General features: G+C 30.3%; 3 protein-coding genes and 1 long non-coding RNA gene across 4 annotated transcripts; 2 read left to right on the top strand and 2 right to left on the bottom strand.

The window, feature by feature from the left end:
• Nucleotides 1-6372: 6372 nt before the first annotated feature.
• On the top strand, nt 6373-8847 carry LOC107935953 (acid phosphatase 1). The gene is made up of 4 exons (XM_016868580.2): nt 6373-6641; nt 6737-7128; nt 7368-7580; nt 8521-8847. Exons 1-4 carry the CDS (start codon nt 6639-6641, stop codon nt 8696-8698), a joined length of 786 nt encoding a protein of 261 aa, XP_016724069.2. The 5' UTR covers nt 6373-6638; the 3' UTR covers nt 8699-8847.
• Nucleotides 8848-10286: 1439 nt separating this feature from the next.
• On the bottom strand, nt 10287-11151 carry LOC121213947 (uncharacterized). The gene is made up of 2 exons (XR_005909521.1): nt 10873-11151; nt 10287-10515 (listed from the first exon to the last, which is right to left on the bottom strand). It is a non-coding gene; the product is annotated as an uncharacterized lncRNA (long non-coding RNA).
• LOC107935997 (V-type proton ATPase subunit E-like) lies at nt 10441-11635 on the top strand. The gene is made up of 4 exons (XM_016868633.2): nt 10441-10657; nt 10740-11099; nt 11197-11296; nt 11412-11635. The coding sequence occupies exons 1-4, from the start codon at nt 10455-10457 to the stop codon at nt 11445-11447; spliced, it is 699 nt and encodes a 232-aa protein (XP_016724122.1). The 5' UTR covers nt 10441-10454; the 3' UTR covers nt 11448-11635.
• A 146-nt stretch (nt 11636-11781) lies between these two features.
• LOC107935996 (BTB/POZ domain-containing protein At3g08570) lies at nt 11782-14502 on the bottom strand. The gene is made up of 4 exons (XM_016868632.2): nt 14027-14502; nt 13734-13800; nt 12499-13656; nt 11782-12419 (listed from the first exon to the last, which is right to left on the bottom strand). The coding sequence occupies exons 1-4, from the start codon at nt 14110-14112 to the stop codon at nt 11907-11909; spliced, it is 1824 nt and encodes a 607-aa protein (XP_016724121.2). The 5' UTR covers nt 14113-14502; the 3' UTR covers nt 11782-11906.
• Between the last annotated feature and the right edge of the window lie 5296 nt (nt 14503-19798).

Here is a 19798-nt window from a genome sequence, read left to right as displayed (position 1 = left end):
TTATATTAATGCCACGCAACCATATCAATGGCATAAAATGATGCGATATAATAAGATCAAAATCATATTTATAAAATGGTAAAATTAGTATGGAAATCCTTTTATTAAAATTCAGATTGTATTATGTTTTGTCTACTAAAAGGTTTTTATGTAAGTGACGTGAAATTAAATGACGAGTAAAAAAAAGTTTTATAAAGACCTCTATACTAGAAGCCAGATTGCATTTTGTTCTGTAATTAAAAAATAGAAGAATTAGTTCGTATATGGTAGGATTTTGCATATTAGTAGTTTGGCTTTCTTGTCGAAATAAGTAAATAAAAATGGTTTCCTTTTATCAACCAAGGAAGTAACCAAGAAAAGAGACGAGACAGGCAGGTCCAGTGGAGCTGCTAATGCTAATAGAAATAGCAAGGGTGAGATCTGGGTCTGCATCTGCATGTGCCATCAATTATTGGTCACAAAATTTGGATCTACAAACCAACTTAATACATCCTGGACCTGCAATATAATATATTTTCCCTATTTATGTATTTCCCATTATTATATTCCCATAATTCTACTATTATTTAACACAAGGATCTTGCTATTTATACGTGCACGTCAGTCCAGCTAATTTTGGGTACAAAAGGATACATTTTAAATTTATATATATGATAATTTGATATATGAAATTTTGATTTTAATTAATAATATATAAATATATATATTTTTTATATTAAATTAATATAATTATTTATGTGTACAATATATCAATGTAAAACGGTATTAATACGTAAACTAAATAAGACTATCCCAGCCATATAGAATAGAAGCAAATTAAGGCATGTACAATTGGTGGCAAATTATAAGATTGTTGGATTCATTGCATTTGCATACTCTATATATGGAAAATTTGTATTTTGGTCCTTCAAAAATGATAAAAAAATAATTTAATCCTACAAAAACAATAAAGATATAAACTATTAAATGAAGAAATTGCATTTTAACTCTTATAAAATTATACAACTTAATTTTGATTCCACTAGAGAAATTTTCTAACTTCACCCTTGATTAAAGACGAATTTTTATTTATTAGAAAGACATATTGAATTGTTAACTTTCAAGAAAGGATCAAAATTTGAACTATAATTGTCATTCTTTAACTGCAATTTCATCATATGATTTAAGGGAGTCCAAAATCCCCACCTACTCATTGGATTTGTCCCTTGAGAGTGTGGATGAGCAATACATAGTTACTCAAACTTGCATGAGTTCATGACTTACAACTTACAAGCCACACAACCTCACTCGATTTCTCATTTCACTATACAACGTTTTTCACAACGTTTCCACTTACATAATTCATTATAGTATCTATATTCAAATTCATATAAACTTCTAGATAAAGTATCTTAAAAAAGTTCTCTTGAGAGATGATTATCATTAAGTGGGTGGTATTGGTTTTAAATTTTATATGTTGAACAACATTTAGTGAAGAATATATTGGTAGAGATTAGGTGGTAATGCTTAGTTTTGGGTAAGGAAATACATATTGTTCATTTTTTCAACTATAACATGGATTCTAGGGTACTATATCTCATATATATATATAATATGTATAAACCAAACAACTCACCATTCTCCAATATCCAATTGGGATAAAAAGTGCAAGTTTCAAATGAGGAGGTGGGTTTGGTAGTTGATAATGGGACATTCACAAACCACCCCATTAAATCATTTCTTTATCTCAAAAGTTGAATATACCGTATTTGATATATATATTTGTATTTGAATCATTTTGAATAAAAGTAAGTGGATTTATTTTTAAAAAATTTAAATGATATGAATTGATGTACAAAATACTACGTGTCAAGTAGTATGGATGCAAATGTTAGCACATTTTGTTCCATATCTTTAAGATAGACTATGTTCTGTTATGTTCTGTTTTAAAATTTTCCTTATTCCACTAGGTTGAATGTCTATTCAGTGGTGAGGGAAGGGAATGACTATACAGCCTTTTTTTGAAATAGAGCCTTATTCAACACAGGTTGTAATAGGTCATTACAACAAACCAAACATTAGTTTGGTGGTGAGCCTGCTGAATTGGACTATAATCTATTTCTACTCCTCCCAATCAAATATGGTGTAATAATTTTGTAATAAAATGTTATTTGAACTGGCTTTAACAATAAAATTACATTGATTTATTCAAGGAAATTTCAACATAACAAAGTTCTAGTTGAATTTCCTCTAATAGATTATCATAAACATCCCAGAAATTATCATGGTGGATAAGAATGAGCATTTTGACTTTATTACTAAAGGAAGATCACTTTGTTAAAAATTCAAATGGTGAAAATCAACAAGTGAATATGATAATTATCCCATTTATCTCTTGCTTATTGCTGAACCTATATAGCCTATAAATGTGAGATTTGGGATAGGAAGAAGAGAGTGCAATATTCAATTGGTATTAAAGGTAACTTTTCGAGTCGGGTTGAAATATGAGTTCATTGAGTGATAGGATAAGTTTGAAGCATTCCACAACAAAGTAAATAGGTTGTGCGTGAATCATTTATGGTATTTGAATATTAGGACAAAGCCCGGCAAACATAAATTAAATTTGCATTGCGATAACAAATTTTTATTCTTTTTGTGTCTATCCATTAATGTCCCAATAAATGTACTCATATCACTTACTACACATCTCTATTAATTGCGAATTTTCAATATATCATCATTTACTTTAGACACAAAACTATACCTTATCAATATATCAAATATTATTAATTTCTTATATTATCCCATTTTAGATTTGTGATCACAATTATCCAATCCAATAAGGTTGACTTTAATCCCTCCTCACCATAATTTGCAATTGCCTTGCTTTATTACTACTACTTACTTTTTTTTTATATATATTACTACTTATAATAAGTGTTTTCCATACAATAATTATTTTATCTAATAGTCCACCAATAATCCAATCAAATCCACTCACCTCTCCATTTCCCATTTTATTGGTGAATTTATATTGTGACCCAACAAGTCAAGATTTCTACTCCACTACCTACTTAATCCACAATGTTTTAATGTAGAAAAAGTCTATATAGCACTACTTTAGTGCTCAACATATTAATTCAACATGCATGTATTTTTCAGGGTGACTAATAAATTCTTTTTTTTAAACAATAAATAAAAATTGGTCAAAGGACCTAAAACTTTAACAATACTTGTTTTTGGTTAATGGTCTCCTATTTATCCATATGTTAGGTATTAGATTAGCATATGTGATTTAACTTGGAGGGACATAAATTAAATTAATCAATTCATGTTTCTAAGGATTCTGTTAGAGTTTGTGTGACCTAAATCCGGTTACTTATTGTAAAATAAGGGGATCTGTGGGGGCGAGAGGTCGAGGGTTGTACGGAACTTTTTGCACAAGTTGAGTTCGTATAGAACTATACTTCTACTATTTGATTTTGATTAGAATATGGTTATTCAACTTTTAAATAGATGAAGTCGAAACTCCTTTTATATCATTTGTTTTTCAACATTAATGAATTTCTTCTCCTCTACCCGTAGTTTTTTCTCAAAAGGGTTTTTACGTAAAATCTGAGTGTTCTTTTTTCTTCTTCTTATTTTATGATCATTCTATTGTCATTATCGACATTTATTATAACAGATTTGCTACAGATTGATTCAATCTTTTTGTTCAAATTGATACATTGATTGTTTTTAAATCAAATTAATCTTATTTCAACAACATTTCCCTAAAAAGTTAAATTGAATTATTGATTTTTGGAGTGATAAAAATATAATTATTTCATTTAATTAAGAGAACCAAAACCCTTACTTGTCCAAACTTCACTCCTACATGAGGAGGATATTATGTGCTTTAGTTTGCTTGGCTTGCAAGCTAAAAAATATTGGTGCAAATTAAACTAATACTCAAATTGCATTACACATTATCTTGTCAAATATATTATTACAATTCTAATTACAATTATTATAAATCCATTTTAGACGTAAATTACATTTGTGGGTAAAGATAGGGTAATAAGTTGTTTTAGCCCTCAAATACTTAAAACTACTTATAACTCCTTTGCAGCTCATAAATAGGAGAATAATGCGCTTCAACGTATTCAAACCCACGTTATCCTGCAGTAATAACAATACACATTCTTATTAAGCTAATACTCAATCAACTTAAACTCAATTTTAAAAATCTTCGAATGAAAATTAAGTATAAGATAAACTTGATAAACAAAATAAAATATATATGATTAGAATAAGAAATCAAATATTTGAAACATTGAGAGAAATTAAATAAATATTTTGGAATTGCCGACCTCACTGTTATTGTAATTAAGTGTGTGTTGTGAATGATTGTTAAAACGGATACATTGAACATGGAATGGTCGGCGGCACATTGTTGAGATGGAATTTAATGAAGGATATTTACAGATATGCACTCAATGAAAAATGGAAACACTAGCAGTGGCTAACACATGCTTACACAAACGTGTGTTTTTTGGGTTAAAATTATATTAATAAGTAATTGTTGATTATACGTGTTCTTTTTGATACGATATTTAGAATTATTCAAAGTTATTCTTCAATTCATAAATAAGAGTAGAATACGCTTTAACGTACTCGAATTTATATTCTTCTATATTGAAAACAATACTTATATTAATCAAGTTAAAACTCAATCAGTTTAAGCTCGTGATTTATAATTTAAAACGAATGGTTATGCATAATTAATTAAAGACACTAGTAGTAGTAAAAAAATAAGGCATGGCTGACGCAGGTCCTCCAGAGAGGGGAGTCCACTCAGTGAAAGTGGATGGGCTCTGACTCCAACGCCACTTTTAATCTTAATTATCTTAGACGGCCCGCAATGCACACCCTGGCGCTGCCGCTGGACCTTCATTCTGTCCATCATCAAATTTCACTCTTTTATGCTCTCTGACGGCATCCCCACCCACATTTTTTTGCTACCATTTTTTCTATTATTATATAACACCTGTTTTTGACCTTTCTTCATCCTACCTCCAATATATAAACATACCCTCCTAACCTTGTTTTTTCTCATTTTTTTCCCTTCTTTGGTTTTACTTTATAATTTGTTAGGTAATATTCCAAAACCCCTTTGTTCGAATGCCAAGGATCACCTCTCCCTTTTTATATACACACATGTTCTAGTTGTATTCAGTCCTCCTATTTGTCAAAAAAAAAAAAACCTATGTTTGTGATTCATTTTCGTTTTCATCCACTGATTCCGTGTTTTTATAACTTTTTTTTTGTGTACAAGCATGATATTGAGGCTGCCGTCGGGTAAAAGTATCATGGAAGTTTTTGTATTAAAAGTTAAATTGTATTTTATTTTTTCTATTAAAAAATAGAAAAATTAATCCCTATACATTATACATTAGATCAAAAGAGTAAATTAATCATTCTGTTAAAATTTTCATATATTTCTACTATTAAAAACTAGTCCCTACTTTTTAATATGATTTACACGTGTTACGTCATGTGTAACTATCTTATTATTTTGTTAGTCATGCTAGTTTTTAAGAATCGAAATTGATAAAGTTTTTAACAGAAAAGGTAGACTTGCTATTTGATCCAAAATACATGGACTAATTTATCCTTTTTTGAATAAAAAGGACAAAATATAATATGACTTCTTTTACAGGGGACTCCATGGTACTTTTACCGTTGCCATTGTTGTTTATGAATGAGTTTTTGCTGTATTATTACCCTATAATGATCGTTAATCTCAAAGTTATTAGCTAGCTATATTCAATATTATTCATAGGCTGTCTTGTATGTAATGCAAAAGCTAAGACCAAGTCTTTATTAAAGAAATGAATTATTGCCAATGAGGTTCTGTATAGTAAAAGAAGACTGGTCTTTAAATTATATATATTATGTCCTTTTAAGCTTTTACTTCCATGGCAGGCCAGCCACTTAATAAAGTTTGCTTCCTGGCCTTTGCTTTTCAAAACTAGCCAAAAACTCAAGAACAGGAGTCAACCAAAAATACTTTTGAAATTAATTAGGTGCATATAATTCCAATAACTCACATGGCTGAATAGGTAGATATGAATATATATTTTTAGATTCAAAGTATTATGTCCATTTTAGGGGTTTAGAGAATTCAGAGTTTTTTGAGGGATAGGAATAGTTAAAATATAATTTTATCATGTTAATATTTTATATTTTTTTAATTTTTAAAGGATTAAATAAAAAATTTTCATTTTTCGAGATCAAAATACAATTTTATTATATATTAATTTAAAATTTTTAAATAGTTAAAAAATAAGATTTTCTATTTTAGGGAGAATCGAGATTCCTGCAAGCTTATTTAGTGCCATCCCTGATTGCATGTTTCAATAATATTATTTTTAAAATTCAAATAAATATTTTCTTTTGTCAATAGATAATGTGAGTTACTATTGCACTCAACTATTTTTCCTAGTAAGCTTCCGTACGTTAATAACATTTCCCATCGTCTACTATGGTTGCCAACTGTTCTCATCTTGCCATTTTTTTAAACTATATAAACAAATCAACCCCAGCCAATCCAAATCCCTCATCATCTCCATCTTGATGAGTGTTGTTCACGTGCTTACATTTACAGTACTTTCATAATGGTCATTGTTACCCTTTTTTTTGGTCTTCTTTTCCTCCATTTGTTTCAATTAGCAACTAAATATCATGAGGTTTTCTTGGTATTTGTTTATTGTAGGAACTGCGTACGATTTCAGCAATGGCGAAGCGAGTGAATGAGATTATCATATTTGTGTTCGTAGCGTTATTCTCAAAAGCAATTGGGGCGAAACCATACTGGAGAACGAGATGGCCAATTGATAGGGTGTCCAATGAGTGCTTGACTTGGCAACTAGCTGTGGAGGCTAACAATGTCCGTGGATGGCGCATCGTCCCGGCTCATTGCCTCAGCCACATTGAAGCCTACATGACCGGCGGCCAATATGAGCAGGATGTTAACTATATTGTGGAACAAATAGAGAGTTACGTTATTGAACTTGTTGTAGGTGAAGATGGCATGGATGCTTGGGTCCTTGATATTGACGACACTTGCCTCTCAAATGTCATTTATTACAAGAAAAAGAAATACGGGTATTCATTCTTTCATTCTAAGTTATTTTGTTAGGTAGATCAAATTTTAACTGTAGAAATAAATAAAATTTTAAAAGAAAAGATCGATTAGTTCTTTGATGTAACTTACAATGACTAATTTGCTCATTTTTTAAATAAAAAGAGTAAAATGCAATCAACTTATAGTACAGATTACAGAGGCCTCCATGATATTTTTATATATTTTAGAGCTATTTATATATGTGTATATGTATATATAGGTGTGAGCCTTATGATCCAATGGCATTCAAGGCATGGGCAATGAAGGGAGAGTGTCCAGCAATACCAGGTGTACTTGGATTGTTTTCGAAGCTGGTTGACCATGGATTCAAGGTGTTCTTAATCACTGGAAGAGACGAAGAGACCTTAGCACCATCAACCATTGCTAATTTGCATGATCAAGGTTTCATTGGCTATGAAAGGTTGTTTTTCAGGTAAGATTTCAATTGCATGATCTAATTATTATTTTATTCCCTCTATTATGCTCAAATTTAAATTTTAATCCTTTATTTTAATCTTATTAACTTCTTCAAATTGAAAATATCATTAGTTTCTGTAATTAAAATGATGATGTGAATTTTTTTTATTATTGAATACTTAAAGTTGATTAAGAAAAAGCACATCATCACTTTATAAGGGCAGCAAGTAATTAGTGTTATCAATTTCAAGCTATTAATAAGATAAATATACAAGATCAAATTATGTCAAATTCAAAGAAATAGCGTAGTGGAAGGACCAAACTTTCAATTTGACACATATATACATGTGGGTATTAATTAAACACTTGAGAAGACTCAGACTAGATATGGAGAAATTTCCAGGAAGGTTAGATGAAACATAACATATTTGGAGATTAGTGAATGGACTATATTAGATTTACTTTAAAAAAAGTAATACTAGACAATTTAGGTGAGAATAATTATATTATAAATTTTATATAAAAATAAAATAAAATTTTATTTTAAATTCCATTATAAATATATATTTTAGATTTTTATAAAAAGATAAAAATGTCCTTAAAATTAAAATTTATTGTTTTGTTAAGATAAAAATGTCCCAACTCATAGCTTACGTAGTTCACAACCTAGTTTGCATATGAGATGTTCGTGTCCTTTTATAAGCTTGTACAATATGGATTCGTACTATCATGTAAGTGAATCCACACATAGAAAATACGTATTAATCCTAGAGTAGGATATATATTGACATGCATGAGGACATAATTACAACGTCACTCCACTCCATAAATAATAATTATATTATATAAACAAAAAATTTAACCCTTTTGAATGAAACATAAATACAGATATATGTATGTAGAATATATGAATAACTATAATGGGATTTAATTTGATGTTTGTAAATGAAAAACAGGAGTCCAGCATACAAAGGGAAAAGTGCAGTGGTGTACAAGTCAGAAATTCGGAAGCAAATAATGGAAGAAGGGTATAGGATATGGGGAAATGTTGGGGACCAATGGACTGATTTGCAAGGGGATTGTTTGGGCAATCGAACTTTCAAACTCCCTAATCCTATGTATTGTGTCCCTTAAATCAAACTCCTATGTCTACATTTGGTACCATTAATAATAATGCACATGAAAAAGCAAATGTGAATAAAAAAAAACACTCCAATTATATTAAATAATGAGTTTTTTTAATATTTAATTAGTATAATAATAAATTTTATCCTTAATATTTATATATATTTTTAATTTAATTTATTTTTTTATTATTTTTTGAGCTAAATTTGGTTTTCAATATTTTAAAAATAGTTGAATTGTTTTCTTTAAATGGACATACTGCTTAAAACATTAATTTTTTAATGATGTTAGTGTCACAACCCATTTTGTAGTATACGCGTACTTTATGCTAACATGAAACTATTTATTTTATATGCCACATCAATAAAAAAATTGAAAATTATTAAATATTAAATTTTTTTAAATAACATGAATAATACGTGAATTGTCATGAATATTATCATGTTTAAAAATTTAACGTTTAAGTTGGGATTTCTGTTAAAAATAATAATTCGATTATTTTTGAAATATTGATAGTCAAAATTAACATTTTTGAAAAAGATTGAGAGATAAATTTAAATAAAAAAAATAAAGATAAAGATAAAGATAAAAATAAAAAAATATAAATGTTATCTATTTAATTTTTTATTTTTATTTTTGCACCATAAGTCTAGCAATAATGGGTTCCTTTGATTGTTGATCGGTTTGACAGAAAATCATAATCCTTGGCCACCATTAATGGAACTTTCATTAAAACCAAACTAAATTATCCACATAGAATCCATACATTATTTTGAAAAAACACTCAAAGTTATCCAAAGCAAAATGGGAACTTTTTGATTTGGTCAACTTAAGGGATTAACATTGAAGAAAATTTGACAACACCTTTAATGGCATTACCAACAACAAAAGAAAATGCGTACTAAATTAATTGTGAAAAGAAAATATGGTTTAATTTGAGGACAAATATTAAAATTTTACATTAATTTTGATTTAATGTATAATGTCGTATTTAAATTTTGATATGTGTGATTTTATATATGGAATTTCTAATCCAACTAAGTTATGTTACATATGTCTTCGATATATTGAAGTATTTATCGATCGTCATCTCTAAATCTGATCTGTCCATCATTACTCAATCGATGATCACTCAATGAAGGCAAAAGCTAAACTCGTAATTGATTCTAAAAATTTTAGCATCTAGATGATTGCATTTCGACATGAATTCTTCAACCTAAACAAGTAGAAACCAAAAATAATTATGGAATTAACTTTAAATTAATCATCGAATCAAATTCATTAAAAGATATATATATTAATAACCTCATTATAGAATCTGATCATATTTACTTTTTTTTACACAATGTCTAAAACTATTTATAGTCCCTATCACCCCATAAATACGAGGAAAATGTATTTGCAATTATTGATTCGTCGGAGGTTCATGGGAATAATATTAGGTTTCCCATTTTGTTACACTCGACTCTTGATCCTTTTTAATAGTAAAAGACTAATTTGATAATATCTCATACAATAGAGCCATCTCTTAGCAATATTCACTATCATTCAAAATTTGGAACGATTCAAGGCAGGAAATTTCGGCTGAGGGAGGGGGGAAAGAAGCAGTTTTGTTAATTTCCCAAAGTGCAAATTTTACAAAAACAATTACATATGTATATATAGAAGATGAACACTATATTTGAAATTTGATTAATTTGTTGATAAAATAAAAATCCTTGGCAATTTAATCAATTTGTTCGTTTGCTAAGAAAAGGGAGCAAAAATGAACGACGGGGATGTATCGAAGCAAATCCAGCAAATGGTGAGATTCATCCGCCAAGAAGCTGAGGAGAAAGCCAATGAGATTTCAGTATCTGCTGAAGAAGAATTCAACATTGAAAAGCTGCAAATCGTAGAAGCTGAAAGGAGAAAGATTAAACAAGAGTACGAGCGCAAGGCAAAGCAGGTGGAAATACGCAAGAAAATGTGAGTGAATGAGTGTACTTAATTAAAGTTTTTGTGCACATGAGATGAATGATGAAACGTGGAAATGAATTGATACGTGCAGTGAGTACTCTATGCAGTTGAATGCGTCGAGGATAAAAGTGCTGCAAGGGCAGGAAGAGTTGGTGAACTCCATAAAAGAAAGCGCGAGGAAAGAGCTGCAGCGTTTGGGCACTGACAAAAGGGGATATAAAAACCTGGTGAAGGCATTGGTGGTGCAGAGTCTGGTTCGGCTGAGGGAACCGTCGGTGTTGTTGAGGTGCCGAGAGGTGGATCGTAAGCTGGTGGAAACTATTATCGATGAAGCTAAACGAGAGTACGCAGAGAAATTCAATGTACCTCCACCTAAGATTGTTATCGACAGTGTTTATCTTCCACCACCACCGCCCGCTAACGGAGATGAGTTTGCCCATCAACCTTACTGGTATCTGCTAAATCATATGGTGATTGAAGTATGTATATATATAATTTGCATTGCCTTGGCTTATCTTTATGTTACGTGTTGTGTTGAACAATGATAGCTCGGGCGGAGTTGTGTTGGCTTCGGAAGACGGGAAGATTGTTTTGGAGAATACTTTAGATGCACGCCTAGAAGTTGCTTTCAAGCAGAAATTACCTGAGGTATATATATATATATAATTACTCCTACCCCATCAGTAAAATTGATTCTTTTAAACGAGAGATATATTTACATGTATATTAATTAGATTTTTTTTTCTTTTATGTATCCTTGCAGATCCGAAGGCGATTGGTAGGAGAATCGGGTGCATGACCAATTTTCCATACTTTATATATAATAAAAAATAAATTATATGGAAAGAAATGTTTGCCTGGTCAAGTCACCTTTTAATTTCTGCCTTTATGGCTTTGAAAATATAAATTATTAATATATGATGTTTAATTTTATAAATCAGTCCTATTAAAAATAAATAAATATGAAATATGTTGGTTCTTAGTAAACTTTAGCTGCTTCTATAATAATAATAATAATAATAATATCCTCATTTTATCCTAAAGCGTAATACCGGCCAATAAAAACATGATACGTGCACATTTTTATTGAATGTCGTATATTTTTTGGATAAAACGAAGGTACCTAAATAATATATATAATTTGAGGTCAATTTTGTAGTTAAATCTAAATAAATAGGTAAATACATACAGTCAGAAATGAGAAGCTTCTTCACGTCCTACTACTTTCCTACTATTAAATACAAGCAAAGCAAATGTTTTAAGACACAGAATACCTTCGACTCCTTCCGCTTTTCCCTTCTGATCCACGTGGCTTGCGACGTTTTCCTCCGCCGGGACCGCTAAATATCCCGATCCTCCCGATCCCTTTCGATAAAGAAGTGAAGAAAGTCTTCCCATTCCCCGATTTCTCCATCATCCCACGTTTCATCACCACTTGCTCTTTCTCCAACTCACTCAACCTTACTCTCATTCTCGATATCTCGAGCTTCAGTTCTCGGTTTTCTCTTCTTAACGACGCGTAGTTATCTCGAGGCGACATAGCGGCACTCGGGACACCGCTGCTTATTTTCTGGGACAAGAATCCATCGCCACTGCTCCCGCACAAGGCATTCTTTAACCGTAGCTGCTCGAAATATAGTACCTTAATTGCCATTTGTACTGGGAGTCGCTCGTTTTGTGCTGCATGGTTGGTAGCTTCTTGAGATAGTTTTTGACAGTCTATGAATTTGCAGAGCTTTTTGCATTCATGATCACTTAGCATTGGATGTGCCTGTAAGTTCGTTATTTGATTATAGTGTATAGTGCATACATATTTTGATGTATTTATGAACTGAAACTTAGTAACTTACCTTTAAGTATATATCAATTGCTCTGTAAAGACCATCATCGATAACCCGAGCGTAATCTGGTAATGTTTCGATCATAGCAATGAATTTCTGCAAACTTAGATAAGGATCAGGTCCAATTTCAGCTAAATACGAATCGATAAGCCGTCCTACTTTCAATAAAGAACCATGGCCTAGAGAAGCAAGGCCATCCGACTCGTATCCGCCGCTGTCTTCATTTTCTTCATCTTCGATTTGCTGTAAGAAATTTACGACTATTCGGTGGACAGTATCAATGTCGAAAAGAGAATCTCTGGCTCGGAGAGATGGTATAAGCAAATCATCAAGTGAAACCATTTCTAATCTAAAAGCTATTCTCCTCTCAAGTTCAAGCCTACAAGCAACTGTTGCTTCTACCATGATTGCCATCCTAAGCATCCCAAATAGGAAACTCAATGGAACATTAGAGCTTTTCAATGTTGGTAAAAAATTTACAAGGGCTTCCACTATTGTCTTTTGCTCACTTTCTGTTGTACCGGAGTTCGAGTTCGGTCTTGCGGGGTTCCAAATTTGACATTTTCCGATACTTTTCAATGATATTTGAGCATAATGCATCAATGATTCCACTATAGTGTCTGGTCTAACACCTATTCTTGCCATGGAAGTTATAACCTTGTGATAATAATCAATTCTAAGGACTGATAGATCCTCAATCCACCATTCCATACACCCGGTTTTAAGTTCCGTTGATTCGCCGTTGCAATCTAAAGCGGATAAACCGGACACTAATTGCTCTTTACATGCATTCATAGCAATAGCTTCCACACATGTATTTATAATTCCCAATTCCTCAACGATTGGAGGGAGATTCTCGCAAGTACAGAGTACTTCAACACATTTCTCAAGACTTTGAACTACAACATCATTCAAGTAAACTTCGGTTCGGCCAATAAGGTTTTCTTCACGGTAATCTTCGCTCATTTCCAAATATTCGGCCGCACAACGTAAGAGGGCGGCGTTTGCGGCAGTGATCTCGAAGTTCATGCCGTAACAAAACTTCATGGCCAGCTCGAATGTGTGTTGTCCACCCGGAAAATTAACCAGTTCTAGTTTTGAAACATTGTAATCTTTTCCATCAGCAACCATTTTTCGAATCTTTCCACTTCGAGATACCAATGGAAACTTAAGAATACAAACAAGAAATTAAAAAAATTTCAATTCAATTGCTAATTTGATGTAAAGAAAAAAAAAAGGGTTACCTTATGAAGTAGAAAGGATTCTCCATCAACAGTAATGGTGATGTCCCCTGCAACATCTGAAAAGATTCTGAAACAACAAATTCAAGTCAGTAACATGACATAGTAGGTTGTACTAAGCTACCCTTGTTTCAACTTTCACCAACAGCTTTCATTAAAAACCTATGGAGAAGACAAGAGATCTGTGTCTTAAACATAATAATTAACAAAAGCAAATGTAGTAATGATTTAAAGTGAAGAAGTAACATGATCATGTGAAGGTGTTAAGAAGACTTTGAGGGGAAGTAGAGATTTACCTAGTGGTGAAGGTGTTGGCAAACTTGGGAGCTTGGGAAGGATTGTTAGGACAAGACAGAGAGGTGTTGTCTGAGAATGACACCATTGTTTTTTGGCTTTAAATTTCTTGGCTTTCAGGTATTCGCAGGGTGGTATGGAGGGGAAAAGGAAACCAATCAATTACCTATTCCATACTCTACTCCTTGTATGTATGTATGTATTCTTCTACATGATAGATAATACATAATGATAATAATGGAGATGGAGGGTGGATTTGCAAAATCCAAGCTTTTTCTTTTAGAAGCTGTGAGAATGAGCCTGACAAAAACACAGGCTGTTCACTTTTCTCACCTTTTCGCAACAATACAAAACAAACAAATGTTCTCAGACTGAGTGCAACAACCATGGCAACAGTAATTGTATTGTTTTGTGTGGTAATAGAAAAGGGAGGAAAAGAGGCCATTTCTTAAAAGTCGCAACAAATTATAAGTTTCCATGTTTATACTGCTTACGTTATCCCCTTTATGAGCCCCATCACTAACACGCTCCCCCTCCATACATTACTTTCCTTTTCCTTCCGTTTTCCCTTTTTTTAAAGCAACTATTACTCACTTAATTTTGATAAGTTTATTTTTGTGTGATTCAATGAAAAATTAAAAATAGTTATTCAGATATTTTATTTTGCCTTTTTGTAGTCCCAAAGAAATGAGGTGTCAACTTTTATATTTGGCGTAATAATAATTTTAACTCTAAACATTTATACATTATATTAATTTAGTCTTGAATCTAAAAAATTTAACCATCAACATTTATGCAGTGTAATTTAATTTTTTTATAGTTTTATTTTTCTTTGTAACATTTTTATCTAAAAAACTACAAAAACAAATTTATCAACTAAATTTAATAAAATAGACCAAGTTACATAATGTGTAAATATTAAAGGTTAATTTTTTTAAAATCAAGACTAAATTGACATAATGTATAAATGTTGACAGTTAAAGTTGATATTATACCAATTTTAAAAATTGTCAAGTTATCTTCCAGTTAGCAATTTAAGTGTATGAATTGATCATTTCTATTAAAAAAATTCATAAATTTATATTGTTAAAAGCTAACATATAACTGGAAGAATAATCAGATAATTACCCGTGGTGTGCCACATGTAACTCATGCTAAAGTATAGGGACCAACTTTTAACAGTATAAATAGATAAAATTTATAACAGGATCAGTTTGTCCTTTAATCTAATATACAAAGATTAATTTATCTATTTTTTAAAATAAAAGAGACAAAATGTAATCGAACTACTAATGTAATGACCTTTATGGTATTTTTACCTTATTCCATAATATAAATTAAGATTAAATGTTTTCCTATTAGTCAAAGAAATTGAAAAAAGAGTGAATGTGGAGTGGACCACCTTGGAATTTGGAAGGAATTTCAAAGGTAATTTGATAAATAAAAGGAAATCCATGAATCTAAAGCTGAAAAGAAAAAGGTAATGGGCACGGAACTCAATAAGCACCCAATTATTAACTTCACTATCATATACTTTGCGATTATTTTTATTTTTAGGTTAAAATATGCTATTAGTCTCTTTACTTTTACAAAATTTGAGATTTAGTCCCTATATTTAAAAAATTAGAAATTAAGTCTTCCAATTGGTTGGACTTAAAAATTTCAGTCCAATCATTAAAATAGTAAGTATTTTTTTTGTTAAAAATTATCAACTTAGCATGTTGATTAAGTTGTCCTCATGTTAAATTGAAATTTTAATAGGAATTACTAACGACTGATAATGATTGGACTAAGATTTTTAAATTGAAAAAGTAAGATGACTGAATTTTTAATTTTTATAGTATAAGGATTAAATTTCAAATTCTATAAAGTACATGGACTAATACAACCTATTTTTTATTTTTATTCCCTCCTCACCCTTCAATTATTATTACTTGTTTGTTTCTTAGCCATGTTTATAATATTTTTCTTTGAACAATTTCGTTATAGATTCTGATAATATTTCTTATTTTTGACTCAATATTTAGAACTAACCAAGACAGGGTTGAAGCCAGGGGGGCTGGCATAGGCCCCGGCCCCCCTAAAATATAAATTTGCTCTTTTGGCCCTTAAATTTTTTTAAAAATTTTAAATTGGTAAATGTAAAATTATACTTTAGCCCCCCTAAAATTATAAAAAATCGATTTAATCCTTACAAATTATAAAGATATGAACTATAAAAAATTAAAATTTTATCCGGCCCCCCCTAAATATTTATTCTGGCTTCGCCCCTGACCCAAAGCATCTCTCTAACCCATAAATAGGAAAATAATACGCTTCAGCGCATTCAAACCTACATCTTCCTGCATTGAGAACAATACTCATGTCAATCGAGCTAAAATTCAATCGGTGATGTTTATAATAATTTGTGATAGAAGTTTATGTTAATATCTAAAGTTATAGGAGCATTTTTATTTAAGCAAGGAGTAATTTACATTAATGATTCATAAAATAGTACACAATTTGATTAATTAATGCTTTACGGAAAGTCAGGTACCCCATTTCCAATTTTAGCTAAAGTACTGTCTGCTGCATTTCCTTTCCTATTTTCGTGCTTCGTGTTGTGTAAAATCATAATAATAATAATAATAATCAAATACAATATAATTACTTTTATTTAGAGGACCTGAGTTGAAATTTTAAAATTTTGAAAGGGTGGAAGTTAAAAATTTTACTCTAAAAGAACTTATATAATATAATTAATTTTTAAGAGGAGCTAAAATTACAAATTTCCCATTTATTTAAACGATCGAAAGGTTTAAAATGAATTGTCAGTACTTAGCAAAGATTACTAGTAATATTTTCTCGTTTGACCAAAGGAGGCCAAGGCTTGGGTTGCCCCCTTAGCTTCATCTCTACACACAACCTAATCACGATACATCAATTTCGTCATTGCCTAGGTAAAAAACTATCATGTCCCTCTCAGGGTGAAGTCAGAAAATTTTTTTAGGGGTTCGGGTGAAATTTTAATTTTTTATAATTTATATTTTTATAATTTGTAAAGGATTAAATTAAATTTTTATAATTTTAAGGGGGACCAAAGTGTAATTTTATTTTTACTAATTTAAAATTTTTAAAAAATTTCAAGAACCTGAAATGAAATTTTCCATTTTAGGGGGTGGGGCTCATGCCAACCCCCCTGGCTATGCCCCTGGTCCCCTAATGGAATTAACCATGACAAAACCCATACAAATACTAGGCCTACATGTTAAGGTGGTGAATTAAGACATAGTGATAATTTGAGTATTTTATTAGCTTATTTGTCTTGGGAGTTTTTATGTGATGTTTTTGTAAGTAAATGAATTTTTAGGAAGTGATTTAAAGAAGTAAGATCGATTTAACTTTGTGGATAAGGTTTGTGTTTATATTTTGTATTTATTTTGGCAGATTTATGGGCTAAGTTTATGAAGATTAATTCTATTTTATTTTGGATAATTATTAAAGATAATTCAAAAAAATATATTTATATTAAAATTGAGAGTTTTACTTTATCAATACGGTAAGAATATATATTTATATTAAAAACATAGTTGGGCTATTATTAATGTAGTTTATCTAAAAATAAACTAAGCTCGTCTCAACTTTTTGCACCCAATTGAGCTCTTGAATTTATAAAATTGACTAAATCAACCCTTAAATTGATGTTAATCTTTAATCTAATTGAATCGTAGGGTCACCACATCAGCAGCAATCTCTGACATGGCATTGCCACATCAACAAAATAAAATCTTCAAAAAAATCAAGAAAATAATAAATATTTTAAAAATTGAAATTTGGAATGAACATGGACAAATGGTTATCTAGATTCATTTGAATCTAGGCAAACATTTGTCCAGATTAATTCTAAAACTATAAAAATAAAAAAAAATAAAAAATTATAAAAATCATTAAAAATTTAAAAATTTATAAAAATCATAAAATTTTAATGAAATAAATCTCAAGCTAACTAATCTATTATGAGGCCAAAAAAAGCCTTTCTAAAGGCCCGACCCGTTTTCTAAACGGGCATGTTTTTACCAAGCCCATTTTTAGGCCTATATTTTTATCCAAATCCTCTAACTTTTCGGGCCGGGCCATCCGCCAGCTCTAACTCAAATTTACCATATATAGTTACAATATTTGCCTTGTTTGTGAAAGCTTGCTTATTATTGTTGTCGTCTAGGATTTTAAAGAACTGTTCGATAAATTAGTATATATATTAGATTAAAGAGTAAAATGATCATTTTATTAAAAATTCTTCAATTTCTATTGTTAAAAATTGGTCACTATACCTCAGTATGAGACATACATGGCATGTCATGTGTCACTATCTAATTATTCTATCAATCTGCTAGTTTTTTACAATATAAATGGATAAAATTTTCAACAGAAAAAATAAATTTATTTTTCAATCTAATGTATAATAGTTAAAATTTTTAAATATTGATAATACTTTTATCAAAATAAATGATATGATGTAAACTCTAAGGAGACATGGAGATGAATTTGTGATAAGGGGCATACAAATTTGGTTGTGATTTCCATCATTATGTGTCGTGTTTTTCTTTCATGATATGATCTAAATTGTTTGTCGTAAGGCATGCATTAGACTTTTCTTTGGGTTTCCAAGAGGATTGGGACATGGAGATGAATTTGTGATAAGGGGCATACAAATTGCATACAAATTTGGCTGTGGTTTCCATTATTATGTGTAGTGTTTTTCTTTCACGATATGATCTAAATTGTTTGTCATAAGGCATGCATTAGACTTTTCCTTGGGTTTCCAAGAGGATTGGGACATTAGGAAATTAATGAATGTGCATGCAAGTCAACAAAAATTTTAATTCAATTAAATATAATGATTTATTTGATACTCTAATTTTATAAAAAAAATTATTTTAGTCTTTTATTTTATTTTTCGTTTCTTTTAACTTTTAAACTTGTATTATTTATCAAACCATCCCAAAATAGATGGGCAAATTAACGTCTATTAACTTTGCTGACATAGTAGTCCACTTGCATGACATGTTAGAAAGTAATTAATTTTTAAAAATTAAAAATATTTTAAAAAATATTTTTTAAATATTTTTGTATAAATTTTATACCTTTTAAATAATTTTTAAATTTTAAAAAAATAATTAATTACTGATGTAGCATTTATGTGCCAATCTACGTGTATGCCATGTAAGCACAAGTTAACAAATGTTAATTTTTTTCATTTATTTTGGTATGATTTGACAAACAATACAATTTCGAATCAAAAGAATTAAATAAAAGACTAAAATGATTTTTATTATAAAATTGGAGGACCAAATATATCATTATGCCATTAGTGTGAATGTTTCCTTTTATGTTTTTACTTATTAAATGATCCCATTTGCCATCTCCCAACGCATAACTGCTGAGGGTGGTTCAACAGCTCACATGTCATGGACTTTCACCTTAAATTTTATTATTTTGAAGGAGATAAATTAGATTTAAAGAGCAAATTTTGAGGGGGATGGCTCCCCACAGCCGCCCCCTTCTCCTATATCTCAGGCATGAGGTGATCCCATATGTAATGATGATGTTGAATCTGCATTAATTTCAACAACAAAATGCTTTGTTTCTATCCTCTCATTACTTGGATCATACGTTGCTCTGTTTGTTTTTATATGACAGAGAAGATGATATTAAAAGCGGATATATTAGTAGTTTTTATATATTAAGTAAAAGAATAAATTAATTTTAAAAAAATTATTTAAATTTATCGATAA

Source organism: Gossypium hirsutum, chromosome A02 (genome assembly GCF_007990345.1).
Source record: "Gossypium hirsutum isolate 1008001.06 chromosome A02, Gossypium_hirsutum_v2.1, whole genome shotgun sequence".
Classification (NCBI taxonomy): domain Eukaryota; kingdom Viridiplantae; phylum Streptophyta; class Magnoliopsida; order Malvales; family Malvaceae; genus Gossypium; species Gossypium hirsutum.
Note: the sequence above shows the minus strand (reverse complement) of the source record. Positions and strands in the feature narration are given on the sequence as shown.

Coding starts and splice junctions, on each gene's coding strand:
- LOC107935953 (XM_016868580.2), top strand. Junction 7,129..7,367: donor TACAAGAAAAAGAAATACGG/GTATTCATTCTT, acceptor ATGTATATATAG/GTGTGAGCCTTATGATCCAA. Junction 7,581..8,520: donor TATGAAAGGTTGTTTTTCAG/GTAAGATTTCAA, acceptor AATGAAAAACAG/GAGTCCAGCATACAAAGGGA.
- LOC107935997 (XM_016868633.2), top strand. CDS start 10,455: ATGAACGACGGGGATGTATCGAAGCAAATCCAGCAAATGGTGAGATTC. Junction 10,658..10,739: donor GTGGAAATACGCAAGAAAAT/GTGAGTGAATGA, acceptor TGATACGTGCAG/TGAGTACTCTATGCAGTTGA. Junction 11,297..11,411: donor TCAAGCAGAAATTACCTGAG/GTATATATATAT, acceptor GTATCCTTGCAG/ATCCGAAGGCGATTGGTAGG.
- LOC107935996 (XM_016868632.2), bottom strand. CDS start 14,112: ATGGTGTCATTCTCAGACAACACCTCTCTGTCTTGTCCTAACAATCCT. Junction 13,657..13,733: donor AATCCTTTCTACTTCATAAG/GTAACCCTTTTT, acceptor TGTATTCTTAAG/TTTCCATTGGTATCTCGAAG. Junction 12,420..12,498: donor CAATTGATATATACTTAAAG/GTAAGTTACTAA, acceptor ACGAACTTACAG/GCACATCCAATGCTAAGTGA.